The following is a 22,719-nucleotide window of genomic DNA, read 5'->3' on the forward strand; positions in this document are numbered from 1 at the left end:
CCATTTAAAATAAACAAGTTATTGCCGTTTAAAGCAAGTAATTATTTATAATAAATTTTTAGACACTCTGTATAAAATAGTATTTTGTTTATTCTTGCAACACAATATCTGATCAATAAATAAACTTCAGTAAATAGAGTATTAAAAACTTCGATACCGTTGGAGAAATGAAGCCTTGACATTTTTATTGCAATTTCATAAAATTCAAAATATTTCAGAAACGGTAAGGTTTAAGTGTGATAAACCTTAATTAAATTTACCTTAATCAATCGTAGAATCTAAAAATAGAATAATATACAGGGAGTTCCATTTAAAAATACAACTATAACATTTTTTACTTATTTTGTACACTCTGTATCTTGTAAAGATATTAATAAATTGTAGCTCTAATAGCCCTTCAACAAACCTAAAATTTATAATTTGTAAAAATCTAATCGTTTAGCTACAATACTCTGTGTCGTATGTGGTGAACAACCCTGTATGTGTAACGGGTTCAAGAACAGTTAACCTAATAGGACTGCTCATTCAGCCAAAAATGTCCGCCAGGTGCATGCGAAAACTACTCCCTTTGTGACGTCATGTAGTCCTTGTCATGGTTATTAGCCTTTATCCGACAACCAATAATACACACACGTGCATTATTAGTTGCCGAATGCAAAACGTTCATTATTTAGTTTATTTATTTAAACACCTTTTATGTATGCAGTATAGAAAACTAACTGTATAAATCGTATTAAATACTCGGATAATGCATTTTTAAGAACAGCCGTTCCCAACATCACATTTTGCAAGCATTCTTTTTAGAGTACTTCCATATTTTGCTTTAAAATAATTAATAAACAATATCGTAGGCATTTAGTAAGCACTTTGTCACAATCCACAACACAAATTGAACGTATTTATACATTCTATAGCTCTAAAAACTTTAAAGACACCTTTTTCACATTTAAAATTGACAAAATAATTAACTCAAAATTTCTCAGCTGTTATTTTTATAAGTTTACCATAGGCAACTAAAAATACACACTATCATGACAAGGACTACAATGACGTCACAACTGTCAGCTGAAGCGCGAGAAGAGGCGAACGTACTATGAGGATGAGCAATCCGATTAGTTTACTGTTCTTGTAACTGCTTTAAATATAACAAATTGACAGTAAACTATAAAATAAATATTTTATGTCTTTTACAATCTACAGTGATAAACTCCCACATTTCGGACCACTCGTGTGAAATATTTAGGAATAAAAAAATAAAAACAACACCATAGTTGACGCGTCAACAATTCAATTGTCGACTTAACATTCTCGACGTGGCGCGTCGCCTTCGGCGTCGCCCAATTCTGGCCGTTGATGGAAGGACCAACATCAATAAAAACAGCGGTGTGGTGGTATATATTTTTTATTTTATCTTTTGCGTATTAAAACTTGTAGAAATTTAACTAGTTTATGTATTATTCTTTTTATTCTTGGGAATATTGTGTTTCCTTCTGGTGGGTGATATAGGGTTCGGCCTGATGGTAACCAAATCGTCAAAATTGCTTTCAGTTATTATCGGCATATATAACGTAGGTCTCCTCTTATATATACTTAGTGCCTCAGGAGGCGTAGTAACTTTTGCAATTGATACACCTTCCTTTACATATTTGTATTTCGAGCTAATTTTGTTCGATACATTTACACCTTTGCTTCTTAACATTTTTCTTTTTTGTATCTCGTCCATCATTTTCTGTTTATTTTTTCTTGCATTTCGTACCTGAACGATCGTTATATCGACATCTTTCTTGCAAGCTTGCAAGTCCTCGGTATATTGTTTGAATTGACGTTGGACTGTCTGCATGTCACTCAGGAGATCCATATGAGCTAGAAGACCACCGTCGTAGTCTTTGAACCTTTCAATACGCTGCCTCGTAGCCACTTTCTTTTTCTTGATTTCGTTTACGTAATATCGATTCTCCATGTATTCGTAAGTCATTCTGTCCAATTCGTCTCTCAGATCGAACAAATCGCAGTCTAAAGCGGCCGACTTTTCGCGCATATGAGCCAAAGTTTGGATAATGTTGTGGCCTTTGACTCTCAACCTCGTCAACTCTTCTTCTCGTTCCTCGATCTTGTCCGAGTAATTTCGATTTTCCGCCTTCAGTTGCTCGAAGTCGACAAGCTTATGCTTACTACTTATGTTATTTACTTCTTCTATAGCGATCAGCTTTTCTTGTATCATTTCCTAAAAAAACAAATAATCAAATCAAAATCTTATTAGTATAATGCAATTTAGCATTGCTTTACTTCGTCAATAGATAAAGAAGAATATAAAATACAGATAAGTGCAAAATTGTAAATTCAGTGGAGGCAAAATACAGTAAATTTTAGTGAGGACTAGTGAGGACATCGCGCCCAATACACACACCCTGGTTCCCGTAGACTGTGTTAGATACGGCAGTTAGCAAAAAATTATTTATAAAATAAAACGGATTGACTTCGAAATAAGATTTGAGAATTATTTAAACTCATGTTGAGACCGCCAGGCGGCGTGTGATTCAAAAATTTGGGACCGAAATTTAGGCTGTAGCTGATCCTCTTGTATCATGACTATGTATGTTGTTATTTTGTAAATACATACTGTAATTTGTATATGTAGCCAACAGAGTATGATAAATATATAGGGATAGCGCTGTTAAAACTTTGTTTTCCCTGAATTTTTTCCTAATATCTTCCCTGTAAGAACAACCAAATATAATATGAAGAACCCTTCTTTGCAACTCAAATATTCTGCTCATATGCATAGAGTGACCCTTATTGCATACGTAATACGAGATACCACAAGAGAGTAATAAGCTCAAATGAGCTCCCTTTTATCGGATATTTTTTTCAGATTTCTTATGACAAATATATATGTTTTTCGCAATATTTAAAAAAAAACTAATCCAGTTTGGGCACAAATATGGCTATCAGTTGTTGACCTAGAAGGGCAGGATTAACTTGAACGCCAATCCTGTGGGCGATCCCAGTAACTAATGAGAATGAGTTAATTATTTGGCGTAGTCTCTCAGACGACGCCGGACCAGTTAAGGGTTAAGTCAGTAAAATGATTTAATCAATATAATTACCTTCAAGTCAAGACAACCAGAATTCAATTTAAGTACGCTTTTTTAATGTTAATATTAATTTTCTTGTATTACCGATTTTCTTAGTATACTAAGGGGAAGGGGGTATCATATTATTAATTTATTATTGTAGATACAATGTATTGTAGATACATGTGAGACTTAAAACAACATAAAATAAAAGGGTTAATTTTCATAACAACTACAAACACAAAAATATGTTTTTTTTTATAAAATGTAATCGATTAGTACTTTATGGTGCGTTTAGACTTGAGCACGCACGAGCTGAGCGTGCGCGCACGGCATTCCTTCGCGCTCGCGGCTCCGTTCAAATTAAAAACTTATTTTTCGACGAATGAAGTGATCCATTTGTGCGCGCACAGCAGAGTTGTGTTGGTGAAAATAATGGACGACCAAGAAATAGTCGAGGCTGAAGTCATTGTTATGCACAGCTTAATTATTAAAAAGAAGAAAAATCGAAAACATCGTCGCTGATGGCAAACCCAAATTTTTAGAAACCCATATAATTTACTGCAACAACTTAATATCTGAGGAGGGCTAAGATCAGTTCAAAAACTTTACAAGAATGACCAGGCCCGACTTTAAATATTTACATAATTTAATAACACCAAAAATTACGAACAAAAGATACAAATTTTAGAATAGCAATTTCATTAATATCGACATATTCAATATTAATTTTATTTACAAGGTTTTGCCATGCGTTATATTTTTTTTTGATTTTTTAATAATACAAAGAATGTTTAACTAATTTAATTAACCCATAATATAAGCAACTTTTCATATTTTTCAATTAATAATAACGAAGATTCATTGATCCACTCCATAATTTTAATAAAGAAAACGAAAAAAAATCACACACGCACGCACGAACGCAGACAAAGCAAATTGCCGGTCCAAATTGAGCGTTCGCACACACATAAAATCCCTTTGAGCACGGACGAAAAACCGACACCCGACGGCTCACGTTCGCGGCTGCTCGCGCACAGACATATTCAGAGTGAGCGTGCGCGCACAGCCGTTTACACTTGAGCATTCGCGGAGGATCAGTGCGTGCGTGCTCAAGTATAAACGCACCATTATATGTTTCCATTACAGATAGATGTCCAGAAGTCCAGAATCCAAGATGGCGGCCAAAAACTATTTTTTCGTATATCTCCATTGTTCGTTGACTTAAAATAGTGTTTTAAACGTATGCTTAAGGTTTATTTTGAAATATCAAAAGCTTAGAATTTACTCATCTTAAGTTTGCAGAGCATAGGTTTAACAATGGCGCCCAAAATGGCCGCCAAAACTGAGTAGGTTCTTAGCTCGGTTCTTAGTTTAGAACTATTTTTGATTTAAAATGGAAAATATGGATATTTTTTAGTGGTTGACTGCGTTCTCTTAAAAATTATTTTTATTTAATTCAAAAGTGAAAATGGTTACAGGCAGCGCCGTCTATCTGAGGCAACCCAAACTAATGCCATAACTGCGCTCTGTCACAACTTTTTGATTTAGGATATTTTTTAGTGGTTGGTTGTGTTCTCTTAAGAATTCTTTTTATTTATGGAGGGCTTTAAAAAGGAGATTTATCGACAATGGGCATATTTGAAATTTCTGTCCCTACTTTAAAGCAAGTTTCTCGGTTTGACACCAGAGGCACTGTAAGCGTGTGAGATTGATCATTTTCATGGTTAGTATACGATTTAACTGTGTTTTTACTAGTTTTTTTAAATTTAGAGTTAATTTATTGAACTATTAGCAATGTACCAATGAGTATGATTAAAAAAATCCTAAACGATAGATCTTGCTTCGTACCTGGCTGCATAAGTGGAACTTACAGTGGAAAAAAGACAAATAAAGAACGGGGTGAAAGAAACCCAAGCCTTTTCAAAGGTCCTAATGTAAGTGGTATACCTAATTAATTAAAAAAATATGGATAGATGTTAAGAAAAATATTCAAATTATAGTACGTCTGTCCGTTCTGTAGCTACGGGGTATCCGTGAGAGGGGACACGATATTCTCTTGATGTTTTTCGTAAAAAATAGACGATCAATAAAAATTCAACAAATTTGCAAGTAGCCAATAAAATCAGTGGGCGGAGCGATTTGCGGTGACGCACTCGTCAAATCGACGTATAAAATATATTGCTGTTTATTTAAATGTTTTTTGACCGCATTCCTTTCATAGACACAGATCCAGCAGATGTACTGTATATACTGTCAGTGCACAGATTAATTTTAATTTAACTCTTTTGAAATAAATTGAGTTCATTATTTATTCATTAATATTTTATTTACGAAAATTTACCTTTACAATTATTAGATGATATTGAATATAATACATCTTGAATTTAATTGTCTACGAAACAGTGACAATTTGCAAAACTTTGCTAATGACATTAAAACTTAAATTCAGAAAATCTAAAGAAAAAACACTATCGGACACAGGAAACATTTCAGCTTAATGTGCATATTCTCTGATCAAAGGGTGCAACAGTAGTGTTCATCTTCACTTTCCATTGAAGTTATTCCTGATAAAATACTTTTAATTTTCGTGATTCAGTTTCTGTCAATTGCCGTAAAACCACTACTAGTTTGTTACGAAAGTTTTTAATGTTTTTAAAATGCTATCACACTGGCATGTAAACATATCAATTTTAAATGTTTTTATGAAAAACTATTAATAAATCACTAACATAAACACACCATAAACTATTTAATTCGCATTTGTCATCAAGAAACAACTCTGGAAGCAATTACTGTTTACATCAAATCAAAGGTTGAACTGGTGATATTTGTGGCTGGAACTTCTATCTTTTTTGTACAATAGTAATAAGATTTATTTTAGCAGCTTATATTTTTCTTCGGCCGTGTGTGCACTAAAAAGAACCATATAATGAAACAATTTTATAATAACAACTTAGAAAAAGAATATCTAAAACCGGCATCTGATATAACCTAACTTCTAACTTACTTTTCAAACTCAAATTTAAGGTTTTGTATTTACAATTTTAGCCACGCACATTGTTCAATTAGAAAAAAACACGTTTCTAAAAACTAAATCTGGTAAAAATATGCCCAAATATTAACTGAACTCTATAATTTCTAACAAAATAGTAATTCTTGCCATAAGAAGCTGTGTATTTTTCAATCTCTTTGATCACATGCGCCCCTAACGGCGATTTTCGAACTTCATTTATATCATGAAATCTGGGCCCAAAATTTTTGCGTTCGATTCGCCTCCCCCTTTTAGACTCCTTATTTTTATTTAATTCGGAAGTAAAAATCATTACAAGTAGCGCCATCTATTTGGCGCAACTCAAACTAACGCCATAGGTAGCTGCGCTGTGTCACAAGCGATTGGCTAAGTTTGTACTGGGGTTTACACAAAAGTTGTAAAATGGGGACCTTTTACACCACCTTGCTTCGAAGTAGTGACTTTTAGTATTTTTTTCTAATATAATGCCGTTTTCGCAGGAAATGGCGTCAACGATGTGCTCTTTAGCTGATACAGCTGAAACGTACAATCACCTCCTATGCATAATTTGCCAGAAGAAAAAAAGTTCGAAAGAGAAATTATCAAACACATGGCAAAGAGACCCTTCTGAAGTATGCTGGCTTGCGGAAAGAACTTCATGATGCTGATTTTGCTGCCACTATTTTGAGGATCGAACAAATGTTGACAGTGAATAGTGAAGAGAAATTTAAGTACCACCGCGGATGCTACTCAAACTTTATCAATCCTTGCAGATTGGAAAGGTTGCGGAACAAATCGGCACCACCGCTAGATGCAAGATGTGATGAGACCCAGTAGCGGATCGTGACCATTAGAACCATAGACTTAAAATAAAATATAGACTACACTATTTACATCTCAACGCGGACAGACAATATTTTTTGTACACATGTTTACTTCTGGGTACAGTCGACCGAGCCTTCCTCATCCAGCCTATGTTGTCACGTCTTTAATATTATCAATATTTTTTTTCTTGTTATACACATATATTGAGATATTAATACTACAGTTTAATAAAATAGGTTTTAGTATTCCATAGATGTATTAAATAGTCCTTTGACTACTAAATTATAAGTCGGATACTGTTTAAAACGGATAAGTTCTTTACAATATGACAACACCGATTAGAGGCGAGGGAGCCTATTCATTCATTTATTACCTTGTAGTACGTGGCGCACGTGTGCGGTAAAGCTTTGTTGCCGCTATCTCCCCGGCTGTATTAACGCATTTTCTTAGCTTGTAGTGCTTAAGTGTTTATTTTATTGACTTTTTCTGTTCAAGAACTATAAAATATGGTTCGCCAGTGCCAAATTTGCAAGAAATTTGACTTAAATAATCCATTTAAGTCTTGAAACGACTTTTGACCGGTAGGCAACTCTCAATTTACCCATTGGGAGTCAGTGGCGTTGTTGTAGAAAGGCGCTTATTTAGAAAATATTTTAGTAAAATGTAAAATCTGAATTTTTTCTCTTACATTACATTATTTACTTACTTACATTGTAACAAAATCATAATTATAACCCTGTTAATAATTAATAATCTTTTTATTAAAAATATATTCCGGTTTATTCTAAAGTTATCTTCAGAATCTAAAATAACATACAAGAATTTTAAAATATATAATATTACATTATGAAACAATATTTTTTAATATACCGGGTCGTCTCAAAAGTGGCTCACCCCTATAACTTTTTTATTTTTTCAGATAAAAAAAAACAGATTTGTATGTTAGTAGGTATATGACATAAATTAGGATTTATTGACGTATTCAATTGTTTTTGGTCTCTTCCTGTTTCACCGAAATGATTACATCTTTTGAATTTTAAAGGCACTCTCGGTATATTGCTACTTTATTCGATAAAAAATGATACTCTGAATAGAATGACATATCATATGTCAACTTTTGACATTGTCGCTTAAAAACAAATCCTATTTTAAATTTCAATCCAGGGTGCTATGGTGTTGTTAAAAACACTAAGTTTTAATCAAGGAGCCTTGCAAAAAAATAGTTTTGATCGTCTAATGGGTTTCGTGTCTTGTCTAGGCCGGTAAAAAGATGTACAAATCGTATTTTTAATCATACATATGTCAATTTTTTCAAATGGAACAAGGGTGACTCATTAGCATATTTGGGAAAAGCATTTTTTTATGAATATATTGATACCACACACTTGGTATTTCGAGTCAAATTGTCGTTATGAACCGCGTGTTACAATTACAATTAAACCATATGCGAGAATGTCAAAAGTTGACATATGATGTGTCATTCTATTCAGAGTGTCATTTTCTATCGAATAAAGTAGAAATATACTAAGGGTGCCGTTTAAAAATTAAAAGTTATAGTCATTTCCGGTGAAACAGGAAGTGACCAAAAACAATTGAATGCGTCAATCAATCCTAATTTATGTCATGTACTAACATACTAAATCTTGTTTTTTATTTGAAAATATAAAAAAATTATGGGGGATGAGCCACTTTTGGGACGCACCCGGTATAATAAAGACAGTATTGAGTTAAATAAATGTAGTTTTCATTTTATCCACTTCCTATCACCTTCCCTTGCTTTAATGGAATATATTTATGTTTTCTAATTTACATAAGACATCACTTAACCAGAAAAAAAAAAATTACAACAATCATATTTTTTTTTCTCTCCCTGTCGCCGATTCTATTATATCTGTGGAATAGATCCTGTTCTAATTAATATTAGGGGTTGTAAATGTTTGATTAATAATTTATTATTAATTTCAAAAATTACGTAATTTCGATTATAAAATTTCTTCTATAACGTGTATTTTATTATTTTTATCCTTTTTAGACTCTAAGACGTTTTTTCTAAACTTTTATTTAAAAAACCTGTCCTAAATCTTAATAAAATATAAAAAAGTTTAAATACGATATATTTTTAATTTAGTTATAGCTTCATTAAAATAAAAAAATTACCCGGCTATGATACGAAGAGTTCAGGTGTACTTGAGAAACGAAAGACAGTGTTGTGTTTCTCGGCAGAGTCGTCAGGGAACGACCGTTACAACAGAGACAACCTATCTATCGCTCGTGTCGCACTCGTTATAACCTAAAACTATAACACAACAGTAACAAGACAGTGTCTGACCGCATGTTCCAGCTATTTATGAATGAGATGCTCAGTCTATATTTTATTTTAAGTCTATGAGTAGAACTGATGAGGCGACGCAAACGTGGACGAAATAAAAAGACGGGGCGGGGGGGTCTAAGCTGCAAACAAATTTAATTTTTTTTGTTCCTCAGATATAATATGTTGTGAATGAAGGTTTAACCTACTAAAAATGTCATAAGAACTTTTTTTTGTTTTTATGTGTTTATTTTCTTTTTGTTTTTTTTAAGCAGCTAAGCAACAATAAGCTAGAGATTTTTTTGCTCCTCATATATCAAAATAAAACACTAAATCACCACAATACACCAAAACACTTTTAATTTTACACTGGACGCGCGTTTCGCTAACCATGTTAGCATCATCAGCAGATGATTATAAACTGACTTAGTTTGTAATCATCTGCTGATAATGCTAACATGGTTAGCGAAACGCGCGTCCAGTGTAAAATTAAAAGTGTTTTGGTGTATTGTGGTGATTTAGTGTTTTATTTTGCTGTGTAACACCAAAGGTTCCAACCCTCAATTGTAATCCTCATATATAATAAGTTTGTAAGCATAACTTATTAGAAAAGTCATCATCGGAACTGTTTCTTTTTTTTTTCTTCAGAGTATAAATATAACTTAAACATTATATTAGGTATTAGCTAACTAATCTAATGATCGTAATATAACAGCTCTAATTTGAGGTTTTCGTTCGGTTAGTAAGACGGAATTTGCCACATCAAGCTCTACGACTAAATAAATTAAAATAAATAAAATATTAAATATTAATAATTAAAATATATAAAATAAAATAAAATAAAAATAAATCACTAAACTCTGAATTACGGCTAGATCATACTACTTGCTACTCACAAAAGCATAAAACAAACCCACCGAACAGACGTGCCGTTTAGTAATTCCCCGAAATATCTAAAGTTAAATAGTTTGACCAGTATTGCGTGGATGCCAAGAGTTCATATTATTCAAATTTATTCTACACTCTCTTCGATATACGATATTATTTCCATAATTATTGATGTGGTTATGTCGTGAAGATCAATTAATAGATTAATTTTAATTACAAAGAGCATTATAATATCGCATTATCCAACCCATAGACTTAAAATAAACTATAGACTGAGCATCTCATTCATAAATAGCTGGAACATGCGGTCAGACAATGTCTTGTTATCGTTGTGTTATTGTTTTAGGTTATAACGAGTGCGACACGAGCGATAGATAGGTTGTCTCTGTCGTAACGGTCTTTCCCTGACGACTCTGCCGAGAAACACAACACTGTCTTTCGTTTCTCAAGTACACCTGAACTCTCGTATCATAGCCGGGTTAATTTTTTATTTTAATGAAGCTATAATTAAATTAAAAATATATCGTATTTAAACTTTTTTATATTTTATTAAGATTTAGGACAGGTCTTTTAAATAAAAGTTTAGAAAAAACGTCTTAGAGTCCAAAAAGGATAAAAATAATAAAATACACGTTATAGAAAAAATTTTATAATCGAAATTACGTAATTTTTGAAATTAAAATAAATTATTAATTTTAGTCAAACATTTACAACCCCTAATATTAATCAAAACAGGATCTATTCCACAGATATAATAGAATCGGCGACAGGGAGAGAAAAAAATATATGATTATTGTAATTTTTTTTCTGGTTCGGTGATGTCTTATTATGTAAATTAGAGAAAACATAAATCTGTTCCATTAAAGCAAAGAAGGTGATAGGAAGTGGATAAAATGAAAACTACATTTATTTAATTCGGTACTATCTCTATTATACCGGGTGCATCCCAAAAGTGGCTCATCTCCATATTTTTTTTTATATTTCCAAATAAAAAAAAAAGATTTAGTATGTTAGTATATGACATTAATTAGGATTGATTGACGCATTCAATTGTTTTTGGTCACTTCCTCTTTCACCGGAAATGACTATAACTTTTAATTTTTAAACGGCACCCTCGGTATATTTCTACTTGATTCGATAGACAATGACACTCTTAATAGAATGACATATCGTATGTCAACTTTTGACATTTTTGCATATGGTTTAATTGTAATTGTAACACGCGGTTCATAACGACAATTTGACTCAAAATACCAAGTGTGTGGTATCAATATATTCATAAAAAATGCTTTTTCCAAATATGCTAATGAATCACCCTTGTTCCATTTGGAAAAATTGACATATGATTAAAAATACGATTTGTACATCTTTTAACCGGCCTAGACAAGACACGAAACCTATTAGACAATCAAAACTATTTTGCCAAGGCTCCTTGATTAAAACTTAGTGTTTTTAACAACACCATGGTACCCTGGATTGAAATTTAAAATACGATTTGTTTTTAAGCGACATTGTCAAATGTTGACATATGATATGTCATTCTATTCAGAGTGTCATTTTTTATCGAATAAAGTAGCAATATACCGAGGGTGCCTTTAAAAATCAAAAGATGTAATCATTTCGGTAAAACAGGAAGAGACCAAAAACAATTGAATACATCAATAAATCCTAATTTATGTCATATACCTATAACATACAAATCTGTTTTTTTTATCTGAAAAAATAAAAAAGTTATAGGGGGTGAGCCACTTTTGAGATGACCCGGTATATTAAAAAATATTGTTTCATAATGTAATATCAATTTAAAATTCTTGTATGTTATTTTATATGCTCAAGATAATTTTAGAATAAACCATATTTTTAATAAAATCATTATTAATTATTAACAGGGTTATAATTATGACTTTGTTACAATGTAAGTAAGTAAATAATGTAATGAGAAAAAATTCAGATTTTACATTTTACTAAAATATTATCTAAATAAGCGCCTTTCTACAACAACGCCACTGGCTCCCAATGGGCAAATTGAGAGTTGTCTACCGGTCGAAAGTCGTTTCAAGACTTAAATGGATTATTTAAGTCAAATTTCTTGCAAATTTGGCACTGGCGAACCATATTTTATAGTTCTTGAACAGAAAAAGTCAATAAAATAAACACTTAAGGACTACAAACTAAGAAAATGCGTTAATACAGCCGGGGACATAGCGGCATCAAAGCTTTACCGCACACTTGCCACGCGTACTACAAGGTAATAAATGAATGAATAGGCTCCCTCGCCTCTAATCGGTGTTATCATATTGTAAAGAACTTATCCTTTTTAAACAGTATCCGACTTATAATTTAGTAGTATAAGGACTATTTAATACATCTATGGAATATTAAAACCTACTTTATTAAACTGTAGTATTAATATCTCAATATATGTGTATAACAAGAAAAAAAATATTGATAATATTAAAGACGTGACAACATAGGCTGGATGAGGAAGGCTCGGTCGACTGTACCCAGAAGTAAACATGTGTACAAAAATTATTGTTTGTCCGCGTTGAGATGTAAATAGTGTAGCCTATATTTTATTTTAAGTCTATGATCCAACCATATCAAGCACGAACTATTTTTGAACTTAACAATCAAGTTTGTAAAGAATGGATTTTTTTCATGAATCTGGCAACAGCGTTGCACTTAAGCGATTTGGCTGTCGCCTCTGCAGCAGCTAATTTCACGCTTTCCCTCCGCTTCCCCGACCCACTGATTTCAATGTGTGACGTTTTAGTTCATTGATAAAAAAAGGTCGGCAGAGGCGGCAAAAATTACGCCTCGGGAACGCAGAACGAAAAGATGCATTGTAGTCCAGTTAAAACACAAACGATATGTCGCGATCGTAGTGATGGGCAAAACTGTTATTTTTAGATAACAGTTGAAACTGTTATAGTTATTTATAAAAAAACAGCTTAAAATAACAGCTTAAAAATAACAGGTTTCTTTATTTTATTGCTAAATATCTGAAAGAGTATGAAGCGGTCGCCGCCAGGCGTATTAACGCAGTTGCAAGTTGCAACAATGACGTGCTCGGTGGTAGTATTTCCAGGGTGTCAAAACATTTCTAAATATCGATTGTTATCTAAAATACCTCTCTAAAAACGGTGGTTGTTTACAAATAAGCGCTGTTTAGAAATTGCGATATAAAAAAAGCCAAAATTCCGCCACTCGTCTATACCTATACATTCCGATATACCTACGCCCTGCCCCCCGATCCGCGTAGATCCTGAATTGCGTAGCAGTGTACAGGGTGCATCTCACTCGACGGGCGAGAAGCTCTTAATTATGATTTTACCATTTGCGGTCAAAAAATAGCAATATAAGAAAATGTGTAGTATATTCTTTATAAGTAAACCAACTACACACTAGAGTTCGAATTAATTTTATACTGAAACTAGCGTGTACCCGCGACTTCGTTCGCGTCGAATTAATAATTTCTAATGGTGATGATAAAGCAAAACAAGAATTTCCATTAATATACAACCTGGATAAAATTTTCTCACATTTGCCAAAAATAAGCTTTAAACGTCGAGCAGTTTAAGCAGAATCGTGGTTAATCAATGACTCAACTTTTTGGAACACCCTGTATGATTTTTTAAAAAATTTCAAAATATGTAAAAAAACAAAATAAATTATGCGTGTCCAGGCGTTTTCCCGAAAGACTAACCGTTTTTTAAATAACAAATATTGTAATATTTGAGGGGCGTTTTCACCCTCTTGGAATTTAAGATTCGAGAAACCCCTCCTTATCGAACCTCAACCCCACAGTCAATCCGTTTGCCAAAAATCAGCTTTAAACGTCAAGCAGTTTAAGCAGAATCGTGATTACTCAATGGTCACATTTTATGAAACACCCTGTATATATTTTTAAAAAATCTTAAAATATGTAAAACAACGAAATAAAATATACGTGTTTAAGAGTTTTTCCGGAAAACTCACCGGTTTTTAAATAAAAAATATTCTAATATTTGAGGGTGGTTTCACCCCCTTTGAATTCGAGTTTCGAAAAATCCCTTCTTATCGAACCTCTACACCCTAAAGTCAATCCGTTTTCCAAAAATCAGCTTTTTACGTCAAGGGCTTTAAGCAGGATCGTGATTAATCAATGACCAGATTTTTCAAAACACCCTGTATACATTTTTAAAAAATCTTAAAATATTATTCTGAAAATTTTTCAGAATAAATAAATACCTAAATATTGAAACTTAATAACGTACTGAAACATACAGCGCCATAATATCTCGACCTCCGCCCGTTATGCTCGTAACAGGTTGAAAAACAATATATCTAAAACAACTGATGCGTTATTCTCCAACCTGTTTCGAACTTCCATCGACAATCGACCGATGCAGCAGCCTTCCTTTCCCACTCCTGTTATCTCGACCGCCAGGCGTTATGCCCGCAACTGTTTCAAAAAACCTGCTTCTTTTATATCCTATTATTTTTAAGCTGTTATAAGCGCAATACGACCGTCGACGGGATCGACCGAAGCAGCTACGTTCGCCGTAGCGCATTCCCCACTCCGTTGTCCGTTGTCTCGCCGCCTGTATCGATGGTTGACGAAATAACAGGTTTTCCATCCATACTAGTTGTTTTTTGGAATTGCTTCGAGCAGCATAGAATTTCGGGCGGTGCAGAGCGCCGACTTCGTTTTTCGTTTCACGTGCGGCCGATCTCTACGTGTCGTTATTTTAAATCTGTTATTTTTTAGAAGTAGTAACGGTTGCGTTATGTTATTTCTAAATAATTGTTATAAAATAACAGATAGTTAAATAAGAACCCATCACTACGCGATCGGTTGGTTTAAGGTACGGTTCCTTCCACGCGGTCGTCGCATGTGGCAGCCGCAGCGCGACTGTCGCTTGCGGCCGCCGTTGAATCGAGTGGTTTCTTAGCTTCGCGTCGTGATTCAAGCTGGCGACTTGACTTCGATCAGTATAGAGACAACTATCTTTGGTGAAAATCGTGATGGATCATCTCATAATGTACTTATTACTAGAAGAAGAGGATGAAGAAATATTATTACAATTAGCCAATCTAAAAAATGGAAATGCCCCTCTAAAATATTTAAACAAAGACGGGATGAAGAATGTTACCCTACATTGATAAATCTGCATAAATTGGCACTTTCGACATGTTTAGATAGTTTTCTAATTTAAGAAATGCCAATTGAATATTTACTAAATAAAAAATCAAACCAAAAATTTCACACAAAACAACCCAAACGCTCTCGCGGCTGCGGCTATACTGCTTCTCGAGCAGTACAGTCGCGGCGATCGTAGTCGCTCGCGGCTGACGCGCACGACAGCCGCTCGGAAGGAACCGGGTACATTTAAAAGCATGTTAGGAGTGCGTTGCGGCTGACGCAGTGCGACGGCCGCTTGCGACGGCCGCGTGGAAGGAACCATACCTTTAGACCGGTCGAAAAGTAAAAAGCTTGGTATATTTTAATAAAATTATTCAATATTAATATTGCTATAATATAAATATACGATTAGCTGGAAATAAATTTGTGTACTACTAAAGGCTAGAATTTCAAGGTGAGGCGGCGCCTCAGTTGCCTCACCTGACGGGCCGCCACTGATGAGACCGAACTCACGAAACCGTCGTCGTCGTAATCGCGATACGTCATCAGACTAATCGTGTGGACATTAACAAGTGTATTTTCTGCCAAAGTGAGAGAAACGAGGCAGCTGATGTCAGATCCAATGAATGAGACTATAAGGCAGCTTGCTAATTATGACCATGAATTGTTTGATCGTATCAATTGTGTGCCGTGCCTGATAGCATCAGAGGTAAAATACCATAGTCTGTGTATAGTGAGGGCTGAGGAGTGTAGCAACAGTAGTAATTTACCTATGATCCAAATTTGCAATGAGCTTAAAGTCTCAGCCTCACTGGGTCATGTTTTCAAACTCTCAGATGTTTGGCGTTGGTACGTTCACTTGGCGAGAATAATCAACAGTGACATACCGAAGTCATTTGAATCCCGCTTGTCAACTTGCGGGGCAACAAAGAGAAATTGCAAGACATAATTAAAGACTCGTTCCTCTTCTTCCAGCCCTTAGACAAGGATATCACAGAAAGACAAACCCTTCTTATTCCTCGGAAGTTTTCGTCAACAGTGGTTGCAGAAAATATGGAAAAATTGTGAGAAAATGCCCATCATGCCCGACCGATGGTGCTGGATCCTGACTCATATGAGTGGAGGTTTCACCAAGAAACGTACATTCCAATTCTTATGACTCTTGATCCCATCCCTAAAGCTTGCACGGATATTCTCCTTTGTAACTGTGCATCCCAATGCCCTACAACAATGTGCACATACATAAAGAACGGGTTGAATTGCATCAAGTTGTGTCACCGTACTAAACAATGTGCATAAGCTAAACATAACATGTTACTGCTTTTTATTTTTTTTAATATTAAACAATATTTGGTTTGGTTTGGTTTGGTTGATCTCTAAAATATTCGTTTTCTCAATTTCGTCGCTTAAGTCCCAGCAAAAAAAAAATTCAGCGGCCATCTTGGGCGCCATCTTGAAACCTATGTTTTCCAAACTTAAGATGAGTAAATTCTAAGAATTGCAATGTGTTTGGTATCCGAAAAAAATCCCAAGCAGACGTTTAAATCACTATTTTTGGTTAACGGACAATGGAGATATACAAAAATATAGTGTTTGGCCGCCATCTTGGATTGTGGACTTCCGGTCAAAATTCGCTTTGGCAACAGGCAGATTCGTATTCAGCGAGGTCTAATTACCCTAATAACGTTGTTTTTCCAATTGTTACATGAAATGCTTCCTGCAATGTAGTTTTTTGAAAATATTCCTGCTCTCTATTCGCGCTCTGAACGCTAGTCTAACCCTAAACTTACCCCCAGTTTTATATATTTTAGCCTCATAGAGCTCACTTGATCCATCTGGTTCCTCTGTCTACGCATCAGTCTATCTACGACCTTATCGGGTATAGCGTTTCCAGTTTTCGTATGTACCAAGCCGTGTCCGATTTGTCCCTCTCTTTTCTGCATGGATTCGAACATGGTCTTTAAAACGCTACGTTTCTCGTCCCTGCGGACCCTCATAGAAGCCACCTCGACGGTTGCCGTTTCACGTTGAATCTTGGTTTGACGCAACATTTCTCCGTACGCTGTCAATCTAAGATGGTACTTGTTCAGTTGTTCTAAAGGCGGTTCGCCCGTTTTTAGAAAATTCTGCATCTTCCTCCTTTTCAGTAGTATCGCGAGTTTCTTCTGAAGGAAGTTGTTCTTCCATCTGTTTTCTGTTAGTATCTCAATTATGTTATCGTATTTTACGTAGTAAGGGTTCCGATCTATTCTTTCTTCTTCCTCTTGGCATACGGACGGTGGCCGTGCCGCCTCCTCCTCCTCTTCGTAAATGTCGAAACGAACCATTTCGCTTCTTTGCGAGAAGTCGAACAAAGTGTCCAGTTCAGTGTCGGATTGGTCCATTCTGCTGGGAAAACTGAAGAAGACGCTGGGTCTTTGTGCGGTGGTACCTGTCGACTCTCTCTCGGGCGCCAGTGTGTTAATAGATGCCTATGAAATGAATATAAATTAAAATATCAAAATATACAGCGTTCCAAAAAAATATACTTATTACAATTCCTACATAACTAATAATAGAAAGTAGGATTTTCGGAACCGGCGCTGTTTTTCGGAACCGGGAATTTCGGTACCGCGCCTCTTAAGTCTTGTTCATGTAGACGCGAATCGCGAATCCCGATTTTGCGAAACTACTCTCATTGGTCCAATTTTACTGATCACGGCGGCGCTGTTAGAAATTTTAAGATTTTGGCGATTCGCAAGATTTAAAATTTGGAGGGCCGGAAAGTTAAAGTGTTATCAACTTTTTGCGGATATTCGCGCGATTTTAAGGTTCGCGTTTGCGCAGAATGGTGTTGTGATCCGTTTATCGATTATTTTGACGACGCTGCCACAAAGTAACTGAAATACAGCTGAAAGCATTTTACATAAAACTGAAAGCATTTCTCTAGTTGAAATGGGTTCTCGTGCATAATTATGTTTTTGATATACAGGGTGGTCCGAACTGTATTCCGGAAACTTCGGAAGCATATTCTGCAGATAAAAATAAGTAAAAACGTTCATATAAATGTATGTCCTAAAATGCTTAGTTTCAGAGATACAGGGTGTAGAAGTTTCATTTTTATTTCGATTGTTTCTAAATAATTTCTGAAGTAACATCAATATTTGGATGAAAATTGGTGTCTGGGAGTTTTTTGACATGAGAAATTTGATTTTGATGTCAATATGACTGCTACTAGTATAGGGCGCCACCTATATGTGTTTCGACTGTTTTGAAGCGAAATAACTTTTTGTCTGTACCTGTATAAAACTACCGAGTGAAAAAATATACATCTCTGTGACTTTTTACCTAAAAAATATCTCTTTGTAAAAATCGCTAGGAGCAACCTTTCTCAAGATATTTAGAATGGAAATAGTCAATACATGTTATTATTGACGAAAAATTAACACGTTGAGTTAGATAGTTATTTCACTGAAATAATAAATTTGGGAAATTTTTATTTTTTTAAAAATCATAAATTTTTCTGACAAAAGATGACGATAAAACAGTTTCTGTTAAACTTTTAGCACAAAAACATTTCAAATTTATGATTTCAGTCTAATAACTATATAGTCAACATGTTTAATTTATATCAATGATGACAGGTCTTGATTTCGATTCCAAATATCTCGAAATCCATTACTCGTAACAATTTTTACCAAGAGACCTTTTTCACGTCGAAAACGTCGTAAATGTATATTTTTTACTCGGTATTTTTATACACGTACGGGCGAAAAGCTATTACTCTTCAAACTAGTTAAAAAATATATAGGTGGCGCCCTCTACTAGTAGGAGTCATATTGACATCAAAATCCAAATTTCTCATGGCAAAAAACTCCCAGACACCAATTTTTATCCAAATATTGACATTACTTCAGAAATTATTTGGAAAAAAACGAAATAAAAATGAAACTTCTACACCCTGTATCTCTGAAACTAAGCATTTTAGGACATACATTTATACGAACCTTTTTACTTATTTTTATCTGCAGAATATGCTGCCGAAGTTTCCGGAATACAGTTCGGACCACCCTGTATATGGTGACAATTTTTCAACCAAGTTATCAAACTCCTGTAAAGACAATCTGTGAAAATTCCTAAATTTTTTCTCATCTTTTGTCCTCATTTCTTGAATTAAATTGCGATAAGCACCTTGTTGCTACAGTGCTTGTTGCTTACGAAATTTAAATATTTCACATGTCTCAAATGACCTATAAACCCGTTCTCTTCTACGTTTTAACAATAAGTAAATATCAATTTTGCGCCTTCTGTTCCAATCCCACAATCGTAATCGATATTCATAATCATTAAACAAATTTAAACTCTTATTCTATGCTATAAAGTATAATATAAAGATCGTAAACACGAATAAAAAACAAATTAAGTTATCTCAGGTTATGATTTTTTTTGGTAACTTTCAGTGGAGCAAAAATGAAATGTCCCCTTTTTGGCGAATCGCTTTCCGCAATTCGCGATTTGCGTCTACATGAAACAAGCTTTAGGAACCGAGATTTCCCGGGGTTTTTTTCGGTACTTTCGGTACTGACTAATTTTGGTTCAATGGTAGTGCAGTTCATCCTCGAGTTCATCAATCATGAAAAAATTAACATGAACACAAGTGAAGAAAAAAGTATAGGTAACTTAAATTTCACATCAAACAACATAAACCAACTTAACTGAATTTGAAACAAAAGCCCTAAAATATTGAAGTAATTTAAATATTTTGCTGACAAACCTTGAAGCTCCTCATCGTCGACGAATGCCTTATATAGCCCATTTTTGTTAATTTTTCATTTGCATTTGCCATCTCACTAACTTCCTCCATACCTGCTATTGTACTCAGGATTTGATAGTTCTGTCCAAATTTATCGAAAAAATCTTCTTCCAGGTCTTCGTCAACCACAGTCACTTTTCTTTTTCGTACATCTTCTTGACTATCATCACTCATAAGGGTATGAGTATCTTCCAGCGATGAAGATACATGAATAGCCTGTCTATCTCCTGAAAATATTTGCGGAATGAGGTGCTCATGACCTTCTGTTATTGGATATAGTTCCGGGCTTATAATTTTATTTTGAGAGTCAATGAGTGTGACTCTTTTCTTCCTACTATCAACATTCGAGGTTTGACTTTCTATTGATTTCAGTGATGCCTTCTTGTCTCTTGACGGTGTATGCGGAAGACTATATTTCTTACTTTCTGTTTTTGGAAGTGATTCTGATGTTATATCTTTATCATATTCGTCAGCCAGGGTCACTCTTCTTTTTGAATTTTTTTTGATATCGACACCGATAACATTTTGACTTTCTTTGTCTTCTGATGGTGTTTGCGAACTGAGGATTTTACTAGCTTCTGCTTCTGGAGTTGTACTTTGATTTTCTTCGCCAACCAGAGTCGGTTTTCTACTAGCATTTTCTCGACTACTATCAGCGATAAGATTTTGCCTTTCATCTGGTTCCAATGATGCAGATACAACAACATTCTCCCTGTCTTCAGAGGGTATTTGAGAAATATTTTTTTGACTACTTTCTGTTGCAGAAATTAGTTCTTTGTTTATATCTCGATTAGTTCCGTGTATTGTATCTTCTATACTAGCACCAACATTAAAGCTTTGACTTTGTTTTGATTTCAGTGATGGAGACAAATCAATGTTCCTCTTGTCTTCTGAAGGTGTTTGCGGAAGGATGTTTTTACTACCTTCTGTTTTTGGAGGTTGTTCTTCTGGTGCTAATTTTGAAACAGACTTCGCCAAAGGTTGAGATGTTTTTGATTCATCAGGATCTGCATTATGGGGAACCAAACGTGGCTCACTCATGCTTTAAACAAAAAAATACCAAAAGGAATACAAAAAAACATTAAAAAAAATTAAAAAATATGTTACTTTATCACGACATTTGACAACATTAAAGTAATGTCATACGACAATTTGAATTTTGTGGTACGTCCAACGTCAGACATTTGACTTGACAATAAATGTTCTGTAACATTCTTGAGCAAATTAAAACTAACTAATTATTTGGAATAAAATTAGGACCTGTTGCTTCTAAGTAACTAAATAGTAGTAATTTTCTAAAGAAAAGAAATTATTTTAGTTGTTATTCAGTGAAGAAAAATAGATATGACTGAATATGAAAATAGATTTACTGGGTGTGTCTGAAAAGTGGCTCACCCCTATAATAACTTTTTTATTTTTTCAGTTAAAAAACGAGATTTGGTATGTTAGTATATGACATAAATTAAGATTGATTAACGTATTCAATTGTTTTCGGTCACTTCCTGTTTCACCGGAAACGACTACAAATTTTGATTTTTAAATGGCACCTTCGGTATTTTTTTTTACTTTATTCGATAGAGAATAACACTCTGAATAGAATGACATATTATATGTCAACTTTTGACATTTTCGCATTATATGGTTCATTTGAAATTATAACTCGCCGTTCGTAACAAGAATTTCAGTCGATATATACTTACTAAGGGTGTATTCCGTTGCTTACCTTGGTTATGGTTTCATGTTCCGTTTCTATCGGTTTCCTGAAAGTTTTCTTATTACGGAACACGGTTTCTGAAAAATTCGATTATAACTGTCACCAAACTAACCAGCGAGCGTGAGAAGGCTGGTTTTTATGGTTTTGTTTGTCAATCAATGTCATTTATGTGTCAGAAATCAAGCAAATAAAGGAAATTCGAGTGAAATTCTCATTTAATTTCTAAAATTTGTAATAATATTTTGTATTTACATCAAAAAACTTCCCCTAGGAGATGCAAGACCTTGTCGTTGGTGGGGAAGCTCCTTGTCAGGTGCTGGCAGAATCTCCTCTAGCACTTTGGCTCGGTCCAAGAAGCATCTCACTCATTGTCTTGTCTCTGGCTGTAGTGGCCAGGGAATTGCACCAAGACATTTAAACCAGGCACCTTCTACTGTCTTGAGCTGTCTAACGAGCTTAATAGTTTATTAATAAAGTACTTTTCAATATTAACCTCCATTGAAAAGAAGAATAAAACGTAAAAGCACAGAACAGGTACAGGGTGGGTCAAATTCGACGCTTTTAAATGGAAACACCCTTTTCTATAGGAGATAGACAAAAACTAATATCGCTGTCTGGAGCTTAATTTTTGTCAAAAACATGATGGTGAAAACCGTTTCGGAGTTACGGGGTATTTTTTAAAAATATGCGTTTTTCACAAATCGCTGTAACTTTTTTGCTATGAAAAATTTTGTATTTTTATGAAAACATTTCCAAAGCACCTTTATACGTAGAATTTAATGGTTTAAGTATAATTTTTTTTAAATTAATCATTTAAGAATTATCAACAGAAAATTTGATTTTTTATATAGGACACCCTGTATATTTTTAATTTATTGAAAAGAACTTAAAATTACCTTTCCAAAAATATAAAACACTTGATATTTTGCTCGATTCCTCTTCGAGATATAGAGTATATAAAAATTCGCCCGCTTTAAATA

General features: G+C 34.2%; 1 protein-coding gene across 1 annotated transcript; it reads right to left on the minus strand.

Annotated features, from left to right (window-relative positions):
* Positions 1–1,064: 1,064 nt before the first annotated feature.
* Positions 1,065–21,163, minus strand: LOC115883599 (coiled-coil domain-containing protein 96). Its single transcript, XM_030901956.1, has 3 exons — positions 19,987–21,163; positions 17,024–17,704; positions 1,065–2,224 (listed from the first exon to the last, which is right to left on the minus strand). The coding sequence occupies exons 1-3, from the start codon at positions 21,064–21,066 to the stop codon at positions 1,448–1,450; spliced, it is 2,538 nt and encodes an 845-aa protein (XP_030757816.1). The 5' UTR covers positions 21,067–21,163; the 3' UTR covers positions 1,065–1,447.
* Positions 21,164–22,719: the final 1,556 nt, after the last annotated feature.

Source organism: Sitophilus oryzae, unplaced genomic scaffold, assembly GCF_002938485.1.
Source record: "Sitophilus oryzae breed Bouriz unplaced genomic scaffold, Soryzae_2.0 scaffold_1968_pilon_pilon, whole genome shotgun sequence".
NCBI classification, from domain to species: domain Eukaryota; kingdom Metazoa; phylum Arthropoda; class Insecta; order Coleoptera; family Curculionidae; genus Sitophilus; species Sitophilus oryzae.